This window comes from Ambystoma mexicanum, chromosome 2p (assembly GCF_040938575.1).
Source record: "Ambystoma mexicanum isolate Mex_15411 chromosome 2p, UKY_AmexF1_1, whole genome shotgun sequence".
NCBI classification, from domain to species: domain Eukaryota; kingdom Metazoa; phylum Chordata; class Amphibia; order Caudata; family Ambystomatidae; genus Ambystoma; species Ambystoma mexicanum.
The window spans coordinates 1,451,981,348-1,451,995,321 of record NC_090923.1 but is presented as its reverse complement, the minus strand read 5'-3'; the positions used below and the strand labels follow the sequence as shown (position 1 = coordinate 1,451,995,321).

General features: G+C 44.9%; 1 protein-coding gene across 6 annotated transcripts in view; it reads left to right on the top strand.

Moving 5' to 3' along the window:
• Positions 1-6,911, top strand: part of SMARCD3 (SWI/SNF related BAF chromatin remodeling complex subunit D3) — a 764,638-nt gene extending 757,727 nt beyond the window's left edge. For all 6 annotated transcript variants that reach the window (XM_069646019.1, XM_069646022.1, XM_069646020.1 and 3 more), the window contains one exon: positions 1,647-6,911. In XM_069646019.1, the coding sequence (XP_069502120.1) occupies positions 1,647-1,700 (54 nt within the window). In that variant the 3' untranslated portion in view covers positions 1,701-6,911. The remainder of the gene's footprint in view (positions 1-1,646) is intronic.
• Positions 6,912-13,974: the final 7,063 nt, after the last annotated feature.

Genomic DNA, 13,974 nt, shown 5'->3' with positions numbered 1-13,974 from the left:
TCTGTCTAAAAGACCTCGTCTTTTGTGCAGGGTTCTCCCATTCATGTGCAGCCTAGCAGTCACTCGCACAGCTGGGTAGCTGTCCTCCACGCCAGCCAGCCAGCCAATCACCTTTGGATGCATGCCTGTAACCAAGGGGATTAAGCACAGGGAGTTTTGGGCGCCTCACTCACTTTCCTGCCCTGCCCGACACGCTGGAGCCAGAGGCGGGTTTCAGCAGTGAACCCCGCCAAAAACGAAACAAACAAAGGGACCAAACCTGGTTTGGTGCACAGAGTAAATCTCAAGAACGACCTTGACAACAAGAAATGGCGAAAAAAGAAGATCGGGCCATTTTGACAAAATGGGCACCCATGGGTGCTGTGCTGCAGCTGCAATTGCAGCCCGCAGTATAAACACACAATGGTAGGAAAAAGCAAAACCACTGCCACCAGCCATTAATTGTAGAAAGGGTAACAAACATGTTGCCTGAGAAACTAGACAAAGGGGATACTAAGTAACCACTCCAGCACCCTGTTGTAAGATAATGTGTACTGGGTCTAGAAAGTTACAAATGTAAAGTCAATTTCTCTTCACTGCTCTTGGAAACAGTAGTTTAACCAAGAGAAGGTATTTAAACCTTTGGGAAATCTGAAAGACATCCCTGTGCCACTGCACTGAAGGTGCTGTGTGTCACAATGTAAAAAGATGATGCCTATGGAGTTTGTCAGACTCCAAAACCAAAAGAAACACAGTGTTCAAATCAAAGAATAATACACAAGAGAGTTGGAAAAACATCTCACTCCCTGTAGAATAAAAATGAAAAGTCCTAAAGTCCAGCAAAAGAGCTGGGGGTCTCTAAAGTAGAAGGGAATTAGCACATTTCTGAGAATTCTCCCTAAAATATTCATGAAGGTGCCAAATACATTGGGATCAAAAATTCATAAAATCACGTTATTAAGTGCCATGTGCACACGCAAATACCTAGAACATCAAAATGCCCTCCCAAAGAGTAGGCTGAAATGTTATACAATGTGTTGCCTTCTATGAGATTAAGGTTCGCCTTCAGTTATGGATCTAAAAATATATATATATATATATATATATATATATACACACACACACATACCTGTGCCTCAACTATAATATCCATTAAAAACAAGAATCCAGGACAATTTTGTACTCTGATAAAACAGGATTCATCTGTGCACAAGATGCATCCCAATTGTGTTGTTACCACCTTGGGAAGCGTTAAGGGGTCTGTTGAATAGTTCCTATATTTGCTCTCCATTTAGACATTTGCCTACTGATACACAAATAGTCCCAGAATATATAGAAACAGTAATGTAAATCATCGCTGTTCTAATGTTATTGTTGTGAGTTCAATCATTTTTGGCAAACTGCTAACACCCGCAGGGTTGATTTTGGAAATCCATCTTAATAATCAGAGCTTTTCGAAAGTACAAGTGTTGGTGGATCATTTTTAAAAAAACGTTGATTTAGTTAATGTTTCTGGATCATTTTCATTGATCGAATATAACTAATTGAATACAATTTTGGCAGAGCCTTGTCCAAGTCAAGTAGGAAGGAAGGGGGGCTTTCTCTTGTTAATAAACTTGTGTTGTTGAGTTTTGCCACACCTTATGGAAGTTTCTCTCTTCTTTCAGATTCAGCAACGCAGACAGGAACTTGAGCAGTCGCTTGGTGTAAGAAACACATAAACACCACAGAGTGGATGTCAGGTGCTAGGAGGACCCGTACGCCACAGGGAAAGGAAGTGCACTCTATATGGCTCTTGGAAGAGTTTCTTTTTAGCTGGAATAGGAGGCCTGTGCATCAGCGTACTAACTACATCTTCCTGTCGATATGTCATAAGCACATATCCATACGAAGATAATGAAAAACCTTTGCCTGCAGATGTCACAAGGGCACCTTCATGACAAAAGCTCAAAAAGAACTCCCTGTGGAAATCAGAAAGGCAAGTGCCTGCAGAAGTACTTCTGAAAGGAATCCAAAATGCATCTCCTTCTCAAGAGCCCCAAAAGACGCCTTCCTTGCAGAGAGAAGTAATATGTATCCCTGTAGAGCTAAAAAATGGTTCCCCTATAAAGTTCAGAAATGCACTACCTTGCAGCGCTCAGAAACACACCTTCCTGCAGAGGACAGAAGTGTCTCTCCTTGACTGGATCAGAAATGCACCTTCTTGCAGATATCAGATGTGCACCACTCTGCAGAGATCAATCATGCTTTCCCCAACAAGGATCAGAAACGCACCTTATTGAAGAAACCAAATGTTATTCTTCCTGCAGAGACCAGATGTGCACCTGCCACAAGAAACGAGAAAGGCATTCCGCTGGGATCAGAAATACTGTTTGCTCCAGATATCTGGCATGCACCTTGGTTCAGAGATCAGAAACATTTACACTTCAAGAATCAAAATAGCATTCTCATGCAAGGATCAGAAATGCTTCTTCCTGCAGCGAGCAGAACCTTTGTAGCTCCTTGCAAGGATCAGAATCGTGTTACCTTGCAAAACATTTCAGAAACACATTTACTTGTGAAGATATCATAAAGCCCTCCCTGTCTAACAGTCACACATATTAGACTCACAGCCCCCCCCCCCCCCCTGTGGGGGACACATATCCCTTTGGTGGTCAGACACATAACTCTCTCTGGAGACCAGACACCCATCTCCTTGTGGAGGTGAGACACACATCACCTTGCATAGATTAGACACAAATCTTTCTTTATGAAGTTCTGACATACTACGTCCTATGGAGATCAGACAACTCACTGTGGAGGTCAAACACATATCTTCCTGCGGAGGTCAAATACATGTATCCCTGTGGAGCTCAAACACATATGCTTGTCATGATCAGATGCACATCTTCATAGACAGTTGACACCAACAACCTTAGTGAGAGAGCGCGGTTAGATACCCATTTTCCTGTGGATATTAAGCCATGTCCCATTTTGCATGAGCTTGCTAAGCATGGGGACTTTTCAAGCCAGTGTCCTAGAGAACCTTGGTCATCAGTCCTAGACATCCATGGAACTCTTGCATTTTAACATTGTGTGCAGGTGAAGTGATCGCCCATTACCTATGGAGAATAATATATATGGGAGTCAGGAAACACTCCTGGTCCTGCAGGATATATGAGAACTGTTCTAGACATGCTGCCTGTATACATGTTACACTTGGGACTCCAGAAAGGCTATCTAGACTCCATTGTAAGACATTTCATGGAATTAAGATTCCATCAACTTGTTTCCATCTAATTTTGCTGCAAATGTATGTTGGGGGGGGATTAGGGTACTAAATGTGCAAGGGATATGGTGGGGCTGTGGGCGGGGGGGTCATATATTTGTGATGAAGTCCATTTTTTAAAAACCTTTTTTTCGATGGAATCTAATTAGATTAAATGGATTCAATGGAATCACATAGATCCTATCTTTATTATTATAAAGACACATAGAAGAGCACTTGCAGATAACAAGATGTTTAATGTAGACCATGAACCCAATACACACCAAGTCGAGAGTGATTCATGTTTTGGCATGTATGTAAAAATGTCCAACATGGAGACAGTAAACCCATGGAAGACTGGCCTTGTGGCTGATTCCGTACCAGGAAGGCTAGCCATGTGGCTGATTCTGTATAGAAAAGGCTAGAAACTCTCCTGAATGTTGTTCATGGAGGACTTGCCACACTAGGCGGCTCGCCACATTGCTGACTCTATACAGAGAAGGTTGGGCATGCTGTGAACCCTGCACAGATAGGACTGAGAGTAACACTAATCATGTATAGGAAGACTAGCATGATGTTGACGCTGTACTCTGAAGACCTGCCAAATTGGTAGGTTATGTACAGGGAAGACCTACCGTGATAAGGATCTTGTATAGTGAAAAAAGGACACTCTTTTGGACTTGCAAAGGGAAGAATGGACATACTGATCCTGCATTGTGAAGACTGGTTTCACTGTGCATCTCATTTAGAATAATTCAGTTTGCTGATGGCTAAGTCCAATTAATATTGCGTACATTATGGATCATGTACATGGAAGACTGGCAATGCTACTAACCTTCTATCCTGAGGCTGGCCATGCTGCTCGTCTCTAGAGAGAAGGCTAGCAAAGTTCATAATACTGTACAGGGAAACCAGGCCACACTGTTGACTTTGTACTGCGAATGCTGGGTACTCAGAGGATACAGTACTGGCAAGGCAGTCCCCTCCTAGGCTCATCTTGCTGTAGCAATATTATCCTGCTGAGCAGACCGCTTCATTGGCACGCACTACCAGATAGTTACCATTTTCTGTCTGAGGCAGGGTATGGCATGATAATCTGGGAAGATCCCGGGTAGACATGCCATTTACTGCCCCAGTTGTAAAACTCCCTTGCATACACACACAGTAGTCTGTCCTAGATCATTAATCATGGTTGCCATGTGTAAACATGGTGGCTTTTATAGCATGGATTATTCCTGTTTTTTCTGATTGTACAAAAACATGCTGTACTCCAGGAGAAATCCACCTTCATCCAAATCAAAGGCTGGCAGAGACACCGGCAGTTTCCTTACACGAAGTGGGAAAAGGCTAAGCTTCTCACCATCTTAAACTCCCAAGAAGGAATCTCAATGTCCTGAGTGCTCTTAAATATTATATTGACCTCTGGTGTACCTTGCTGGTCCTAGCTGCTCTGTTCCCTTTACCCCTCTGGAACTGGGGATGGAGAGATACGTGTGTTACTGCTCCTTTTCATTATTGGTGATCTACAACATCCTGAGGGGAAGATTGCATTGTGCACCAGCAGCCCATTTTGTCCATTGGCTTGAGTTCTAACACAAAGTCTATGTCTTATGTTCTGAGAACTTGCTGAGCATTCACACTCAAAGCAGATTAACCATGGCAATCTTCTCCTGCTCTTCCTACAGGCTTTCACTTACCTAAAGTATACATACCAACATTATCCATTCCATTCCAGTCCCCGTTATAACTTTGCATTCTGGGGCATATTATCCTAGGTTTGCAATGGGGAAATCCAGGACTAGAAGTCCCAGACTGTAAAGGCAAGACTGAACTAGTGTCTTCCCAAATGGAATGGATAATTTGTGCATGATTTGTGCATGTATGCTAAAGAACAGTTGTCTATTTTGAGTGCTGTCGGAACCCACCCCCAAAGCAGCAGAAATGACTAACTGGAACGGTGGCTTTGATCCATTCCTAAGCTGTGGTAGGTTTTGTTTTACTGTGCACTGGTATGTACTTGCCCTGTAACGGTCCTGGTACTACTTACTCTCACGCATATCACAGACAGCAGCTGCAATTGGAAGATGATAAGTAAGGTAGATTGAGTAGTTGGGGCAGGTAACACATTTCATACTGTTTTAATAATTTTTGAAAGTGGCCGTTGGCCCAGCCTGTTTCGTTTGCTGCTGTCCAGCCTGCTCTCACTGTTGGCCTTTTTTCGCTTCCGTATCCGTTATCATTCTGAGCCCTCTTCTTTCTATCTGTTACGTTGTTATGACTTACACTTGTTATTCCCACATTACAAAATACATTTTCCCTAGCTTATCATCAATGCAAAGGTACAAAGAGGGAAGGAATCAAATGACCAGTGAAAGTTGAACAGGTGCCTGACAGTGAGAGGAACCAACTATTGGCACAGAGAGGGGCCCCAAGTTCCAGCAATATGAGACCACGCCAAGCCAACATTAGATAACACTCTAGACAGAGTATGGGTGGAACAAAGAGGTAGGATTGTATTTTCTACTGACTCATATGATGCACAAACTACTAAAAGTTGAGAAATGGCAGTATTTATTGACTAATGAACAGATAGGGTGGGAATGTATGATCATGTTCCCCGGCCTACCTTCTCCATTCCTTCAAGTCTGTGCACACATTTCATTTAGCTCTGTACACTCTCTCCTTTCAAATAACACTCTGAGCCCTCCTCTACTTAACCCACCCAATAGCACTCTGAGCCCACCTCTGCTCCAGGAATTGTAGCTTAATGCCAACCACCTCTAATTTCACATTTGTAATCGTTAGCAGCACCCCAAAAGTCCATTATAATTGTTCGCTCTCCAATACATCAGGCACACTCATGGCCGCCTATCTGTTGCATGCACTATCACGGTCAGCTCTCCTCTCTCCAATCCAGTTTTACTCTAATTTCTTCCCTGATCATTCCCTTATCAACCCTTGACCTGCTTTAGATCTCCCATCCGTTATCACTCTAACATCCTCAAACCCACCCAGCACCACTTTAATCCCCTTCTGATCCCTTATATGTTATCACGCTGAGACAACCTACCTTGTGCTATATAGTTTCCCTTTCAGACTTCCACTGTCCTCTCAACAACAACAAACAATGTATTTGGTGAATGAAACCCATCAATGTTAAAGGAAATGCTATATTGTAATTTGTGCAGTGACTCTGTGAATGCTGTTATCACTGGGCCCACAGTCACAGTACTAGCATAGAGTTCCATAAAGAAGCAGTGCGACTTTTAATGTCAAGAGCTAAGCAGAGAGACAGAGTAGGGTGATCTCATGTTACACAAAGCGATAGGGGGCCTTAAAATGTTTGGGGATGTACACAATGTCTATAGTGCCAGGATACAGCCTTTCTTTCTCTTTTGAGCATGACCATGCAGCATGAGCCCATCTTACCTACTTTCCTGTACATACAGATTCTTACCTGGGACCTTTACTACAGAGACGTTTCGAACAAGGCAGGAGCAGTCCTGAGGTCATTGCTCTGTCCTGGTCCACTGAGCAGTGAGTCTTCCAGAGGAGCTCTGCGTCAGGCCTTAGTGTGACTGTTCCTCTGTGTCTTCATTTTTTAGATGTCATAACTGTATTATAAACTGAAGAGTGTTTGTGTTAAATCATGTACTTTTAAGAATAAACCTTCCCTATCTTTGTACTTCTGTGTGTGTTCTTTGCAGTTCTAAGCATTCTCCTACAACTCACAGATTACCTTCTAATCTGATATTCAAATGTTGCAATGGAAACCTATGTAGATGATCCTTACGTATAGTGTTGGATACCTGGGGCAGCATTAGGAATAGGGGTTCAGGGAAGTCGCATTATCTCTAGCTACCGCATGAAGACCAAGGGCTACATGAAAGCACCTACTTACCATGACCCCTGTGTGCAATGAGGTCAGGCAGATCTTTTGGGTACCAAGTCTGGCTGTGTCTACCCAGGCGTGCCTTAGGACTGGAATTGGTTCAATAGGCAGTCTCTAATTTGAATCAACGGGAGAGCCTGGCTGATTTCAGAATGTCTGAGTAGCATGCGGGTCTAGGTGCTGCAGTCCCCTGGATTAGTTCACATTACATAACCCTACTTTAGGGACAGAGGCAACTCCAGGGACCCTGCCTACTATGCGAGGAGTTACCTGGAGGTGGTGTACTGAGGAATTTCCCCAGAACTCCCCTGCATGCAGGCCCTCATGTCATCATGTGTAGGGATTGTACCATGACTGAAAGTTTGGTATGTACTAAGGGAAGGTGGGCCTGCCAGTCCTGTTTCCCTTAGGAACTGCCCCTCAGCCTTGCAGACTGTACCCCGTGTATACCAAAGCCTAGTTGATAGTTTCTTCAGGGGCCAAACCAAGATCAGAAATACCCTCGATTGTCAGCAGCATTTGAGAGGGGAATTTGAACAATACAGTTGCTTTTGACGAGAGGCATGCTCCCGAGCCAGAGCGCAGTTTCCTTGCTCCGAGAAGGTGGGAAATACACCCACAACAGGTATAACCAGATGCCTGCGCTCCAGAAAGTACTGGGGACTCCAAAGGCAGTGCCTTCGTGCTGCATCACTGGAACACACTTTACGTCTTACTTCAAAATGACAAATCAGGTTTTTAAACTCTTGGTGGCCATTGCATAGTTTACAACAGGGAATAATCACCAACAGAGATTAAGATCAGCCATTGTTCGGAACACTAATTAGAACAAAGAAAACATCTGAAAAAGGGCTCAATTGAGGGGTTAACCAATCACGGCCAGAGAGGGGCCACAAGCTGGGGAACAACAAATAAAACACATTATTGTAATTGGTTATTTATAACGCGCTTAATACCCAGAGGTTTCTAAGCGCGGCCCCAGGGATCGAACCCTGGTGGTTGCTCTGCATGGTCTTGCTTCCAAGACGAGTGTGTTGCCCCGGATCCTCCAGAGACTTATCAGACTAATCAGGAGCACTATAAAAGATCTCAGTACTTGGCAGTAAGGCCCACTGACCAAGCCACAAACATGAGAGGAGAGAGGAGGAGCCCCAGGGAAAGAGACTTGCAGTGGAAGAGAGGAGATTGCAAGTGAAGTTCAAGAGCTTGCTGAGATCTACATCCAAGAGACTGGAAGAGACCTGATTGGAAGAGAAATCCTAAGAGCCTACCAAGGGTTATTGCTCAGATATTGGTAGAAACAGGCAGGGAGAGCAATCTTTAAAGATGATGTTGACAACATAAAACAAAGTTTGGCAATAAAAGAAAGCCTTCAGTAGAGTCTGGTTTCATCAGTGTCAGGACTTGACTGCTTCTCAAAGGCCTCTTCTGGCACTGGTTTCACATCGACGCCTACCCTTTTCTCCTCCTCCTGGCCTTGTTCTTATTAACCTGTGGTTTGTTGTTCTTCAGATTCCCCAATATTTCAAAGAATATAAGAATTGAATCTCTTTTTTCTCTGGTGTTTTCTTCAGTAGGTCTTCCCTAGATATGAGGGTGGTTCTTGTTTTGGCTGCCAGTATCACATTTTTCGGGTATCCTCTCTTTGAATATTTGGACTCCATGTTCTCCATTTCAACCATTAGTGTGGCATCCACCCTGATTACTGACTACTCCAGCCGGAGACACACCGAAGGGGCACCAATGAGAGGTAGAGACACATTTGAGTTGTAAAAATGTAAAAATGACAAAATATTCACGCACATTGCAATTGGAGAACAATAGACTAAAAGTATTCTATGTGATTTTCTCTAGAGGGAAACAGATTGTCCGGAAGAACCCAGATTATGAAAACATGAAGTTTGAAAGTTATTAACATAGAATATTTTTCTCCTGAAGAAGGGAAAATTACTTCCCGAAACGCGTTGATCTATTTGGAACAGTAGTTAGGCCTCTACTGTACCTAAAATGTATATATTTTCTGATTGAAGACATGACACTATATGATGATCAACAATTGGTAATATTGCTGAATATAGACTGGCATGTATTAATAAATTGTATTTTTCTACTGAAATCAATAACCGAGTGACTGCATGATTATTACCTCTACAGATTAAGAAAGCGTGTAAATGAATATTACCAAAGTGCAGATTGAGATAACCCCAGTTGGTGGCTAATTAGCCAGTTACTCTAAGTCAACTTTAAGTTATTCCTCTTTGCTGTGTAAGCAGTTCAGACTAGAAATGGAGTACTGAAACAGATCCTCAAGAGTATTAGAGAAACATTTTGAACAATTGATTGCCACTGGCAATAACCTGAGTGTGCAGGGGACGCGAGTGATCCACAGCCTGTGGACACTTCCTTTTCCTTGTTTTGTACCATTGCGTAGTGTCCAGGCAGTATTTTTCTCCTCTGCACCTCACTAAATATCTACTAACCCTGTAGAAATGTTTGTTATAACTTGGTGTGCATACTGTGCTCCCATTCTTTGTGCAGTGTAGCAGGTCAACCAACTACTCTACAGTCTCCCTGGTGGCTTGTAATGCCAACCTTTATCCCTAGTGCCCTGGCATCTCTGACCAGCCTTCGTGTCCCGCTGACAGTATTGCACCAGGCTTCCTCTTCACGCTTAAAGCCTTCCATCAGCTCTTCCCTCTCAGGGTGTTCCTTCCAACCTCTATCTCTTACTTTACTTTTGCCACTCTTCAATGGTACACTCTTCTATTATTAGCATCTCTACAAGTGTCCTGTCTCTCCTTTCCAAGGCACTCTCCTTTATCCACTTTAGTCTGTGTGCTCCCAGTCTTCTCACTTCCCCACCTTCACTCCTTTGGGAACTACAGTCACCATCTCCACTTTCTTCACCCTCTAACAGTGCTGTCACTATCTTCACCTTCACTCCAGTGAATAGCACCCTCCCCTCTACTGCTTTCGCTCAAATGTTATTCACCCCTGGGTCCCTCTATGCTCCTCTGAGCACCATACTTCTCTGCACAACGGTCTCCCTTAAAACCATCACCATAGAGGACACTTTCTTCACTACTCTGAACTCCTCACCTCCTGGGCACCGTCTTCATTCCGGAGCCACTATTTCACTCCCCTTGGTATCACACATCCCTTAGCAGCGTCACTCTCCTTGGCCACCACTCTTCGGCTCCTTGCCTTCTGTTCTAGTTCTCTGGATTCCCTGTACTAGTCTCCTGGGTCTCTTTGCCAGCTTCTAGCTGTCGCACTAGAGGACAACAAATAGAAGTAGAAAAGACACACCTTCATCCCGAGAGCAAAGCCACTCTAGGCAAAGAAGGCGCAGAGGGCTTAGCTGAAAGGGTGGGAGGAAATACCGCCAGGCTGCACACAAGACGCAACAGCTTATAAAGGGAGTATCAAGGATATCACTTATCAAAATAACATCACACCCTACACCCATACCTGGACTGTAAATGAGGATACCAGGATGAGATGCAGGATCCCAGATTCAGGTCCATATGTCAAGAAAGGAGGGACTCGTGCTCAAAAGCAGTGGTGGTAATGGGCAGGAGAGAGAAGGGGGTGTCTGACCTGGGTGGCACGAGGGCCCAGCTACAGGAAGGAAAGGTGGGACTGCCCAGCTAAAGGAGGGAAAGAGGGGACTGTTAGGGGCAGCACAAAGACACAACTGAAGGACCTGAAACACAACTAGATCCAGGGATAAGATTCTTCGGTGGTTTTCAAAGGTACACAGTCTCCAGTGATTGAAGGGAATTTAGAACGAAACAAAAACAGCAAAAACATTTATTGTGGAAACATAGATGGGGGTGGTGTAAAATCCTTTTTTTGTGTTTGTTTAATTAAAAATTGCCTTTCTGAAATGGTTTTCACTATAATCACATAGAACCGCACAGTACATCTGCAAAAACAGCCAACAAGTCCTTATGGAAGAATCCCAGAGGAGAATCTAGCTTATAGTCCAGGAACAGGCCTAGGGGTCAATCCCAGGTAAGCAAGCAGGAAAGGCAAATACCTAAAAAGTCAGCAGGCAAAGAGCAAAGGAACCCAAGTATAGAGCCGGAGGCCAGCACACAGGAAAACAAACAGGAAACAAGCAAGAAATAAAGTCGCTATTCACAGGAAACATTGAGGAGCATGGTATGTCTATTGCCAGTTCCTATAAGGATGCCCATAGGGGTGTTGGGTATGACATCATGCTGCTTTGCGTGATGTACGGCAGAGGCTGCCTGGAGGGGTGGTCCATTCAGGCACCATGGGAACCGACAGGTTCTGGGTCACAGTTCCTTAATGTGTCAGTAGCCTCACAGTACCCCTCTGAAAAGCCTGAGCATCCCTGGGGCATAGGCCAATGAGCATGGAACAGGTGCAAAAAACGGGGTGTTTGCACATTGCCAAAAAGTTCCGAGGTACGATACTTGGGCTGTAATCCATCTAATCCACCAAGTAAAACGGTCTACCAACTTTCACTTGACAGTCCAGGATAGCTTGTAATTCTGACTCTCTTCTTCTCCCTTGGATCTGTATAGGTGGATGTTTTGGCAGCAAGGCAAATTCTCAGGATGATGACATTTAATCTGGGCCGCATGAAACACTGGATGCACTCTCCTTTTAGCCGGTAAATCCAATACGACTACCACAGGATTGATCAGCCAAACTATCTTGTAGGGACACATAACAGGGAAGCAATTTGCACAAGTCCAAAATGTTTAATGTTTCGTGGACAGCCATGCTTTTTCAACAGGGCAGTATTCAGCTTCACTCCAATGGCCTTTTGCTTATCTTGTTGGGGGGAAACTGATCAGTCCTTCAGACTATCAGTACTGGGCAAACTTTGGTAACTTTTTAATAGTGCACACAGCATCTTACAATGCAGTGCAGTGGGGATACTTTGTATCTCCCTAGTCCTTTACCCTTGGGATTTTTAGTTTCTTTTATATGTGCCTAAAGACAAGCTGGTGGCAGCAGATATAATTTAACAATTTTTGCCTTCTTTTTTTAGTGTTCACATTCGCATTTACCGCATCTTTCTACTAAATGTGGCTAGTTCCCAAAATGGCTGTGCTATGAGATTTTTCGCTTGTCCTTTGGCCATATTGTTGTTTGGCCTTCTTGCTGCATTCCCAGGTCAAGGAATATGTTACATAGTCATGCATTTGTATGGTAAAGGTGCTGATTTTGTGCGCTACAGCATGCCATTTGGTTGTGGACCCAGGAAGTGGGAGGGATTGTCTGGTACCGCTCCACATCCGTGGTGCCTGAAATTCTAGGTGTGAGGCATGAGTGAAACCAACAGTGGTCCACGATTGGATGACTGCTGGCTGCTTGAATGGTGCAGATCCTTACCATTGGTGGCCGTGGACTCGCTTCCAGCCAGGATTTAGGCTACGAAGAGGACTCCTGCAGCCTTCAGATCGGTATTGGAGCCAAGTATCCTGTGTAGAAGAGCAGCAGACTGAAGATCCGTGCACGACCCCCGAAGAGGCCTGGCCTCCCTTTATGCATTTGGCACAGTGAAACCCTGCTGGACTACCTGATTTGTGAAGGCTGTATGCAGTGCTTCAACCCTTGGACTGCTGGGACCAACCAGTCTCAACGCCTTAGAGAATCCAGCTGTCCAGAGCCTACGGAAGTATCCCTGGACCACCCCATGGACTGACCAGCTCTCCAGTGGGCTACCTCGCCAGAAGCATCACAGTTACGCATTTGCGCCTGCAACTTCAGTGGTTGCCAGCACATGCCACATGTCGCCTTCCTGGCAAATTTCAGCAGCTTTCCAGCATCAAGGGGTCCTGTCATAGAAGGTCTTCACCCACAAATTGAGAGACGCCTGCTATGGTCATTGTGCGGCGGTGGAAGTCGCTGTGTTGTGAGGTATCGAGAAGAGTCATGCATCATTGAATCCTCCTCCAGACACAGCACGTTCCATGCTCTAGTCTTCTATCTCCGATACTCGTGATGTTCTTGCCCCTGTCATGAGGATCCGCCTGAAGCCCAAAGCCAAGCACAACTTTGACTTAGTTACCCTTAAGCGTAAGTGTAGGGTGCCAGAGAGGACATGGTGGGCTTCCTGTACATCCTCTGACAAACTGGCCTGCCGCCTGCTTCAAAGGCAATACCGGCTCCTTGTCTGCACTAAGAAGAGAGCCCATATCCAAGTCTGTCTCTCTGCAGCATCTAACAATTTGTCTGAATTCTTTAAAACCTTCAAGGAGCTGGCCAACCCTGCTGCAGTCTCTACCTCTCCTGTCGCCTCCCAGACCCTCTGCACGGCCTTTGCCCCTCATTTCATCTAAAAAAAACAGGACATCCCGTCTACCCTCTCATCCTCTCCTCCTCTTCCCCCTTCTCTCTTCTACCTCCGGCCCCCCTGCAGTCGCTTCTCCTCCCTCCTTCTCATCTTTTCCTCTGTTCTCCCCTGACGAGATTTCCAGACAAGTCTGATCTTTGAAAGTCTTGTCAAAACAGGTTCTTCCCCGTTTGTCCAAAACCATCAAGGACCACATTGAAACCCTTGCTCCTGCTCTGGCTGACATCTGCAACCATTCCTTCACCTCTGGAGCCTTGCCCTCCTCTCTGAAGCACTCTTGTGCACCCTCTACTCAAGAAACCCACAGCCGACCCCTCCTGCCCGGCTTACTATCGCCCGATCTCTTATCACTCCTTTCCTGGGCAAACCAACCAGTCTGGATGCATTCATGAGGATCCAGCCATCCTGAGCCTTCAAAGGTGTCCCTGGATCACCCAGTGGCCTGACCAGCTCTCCAGTGGGCTACCTCGGTAGAATTGTCGCTGTTCATCGCTGGAACTTCCCTGGTCGCCAGCTTGT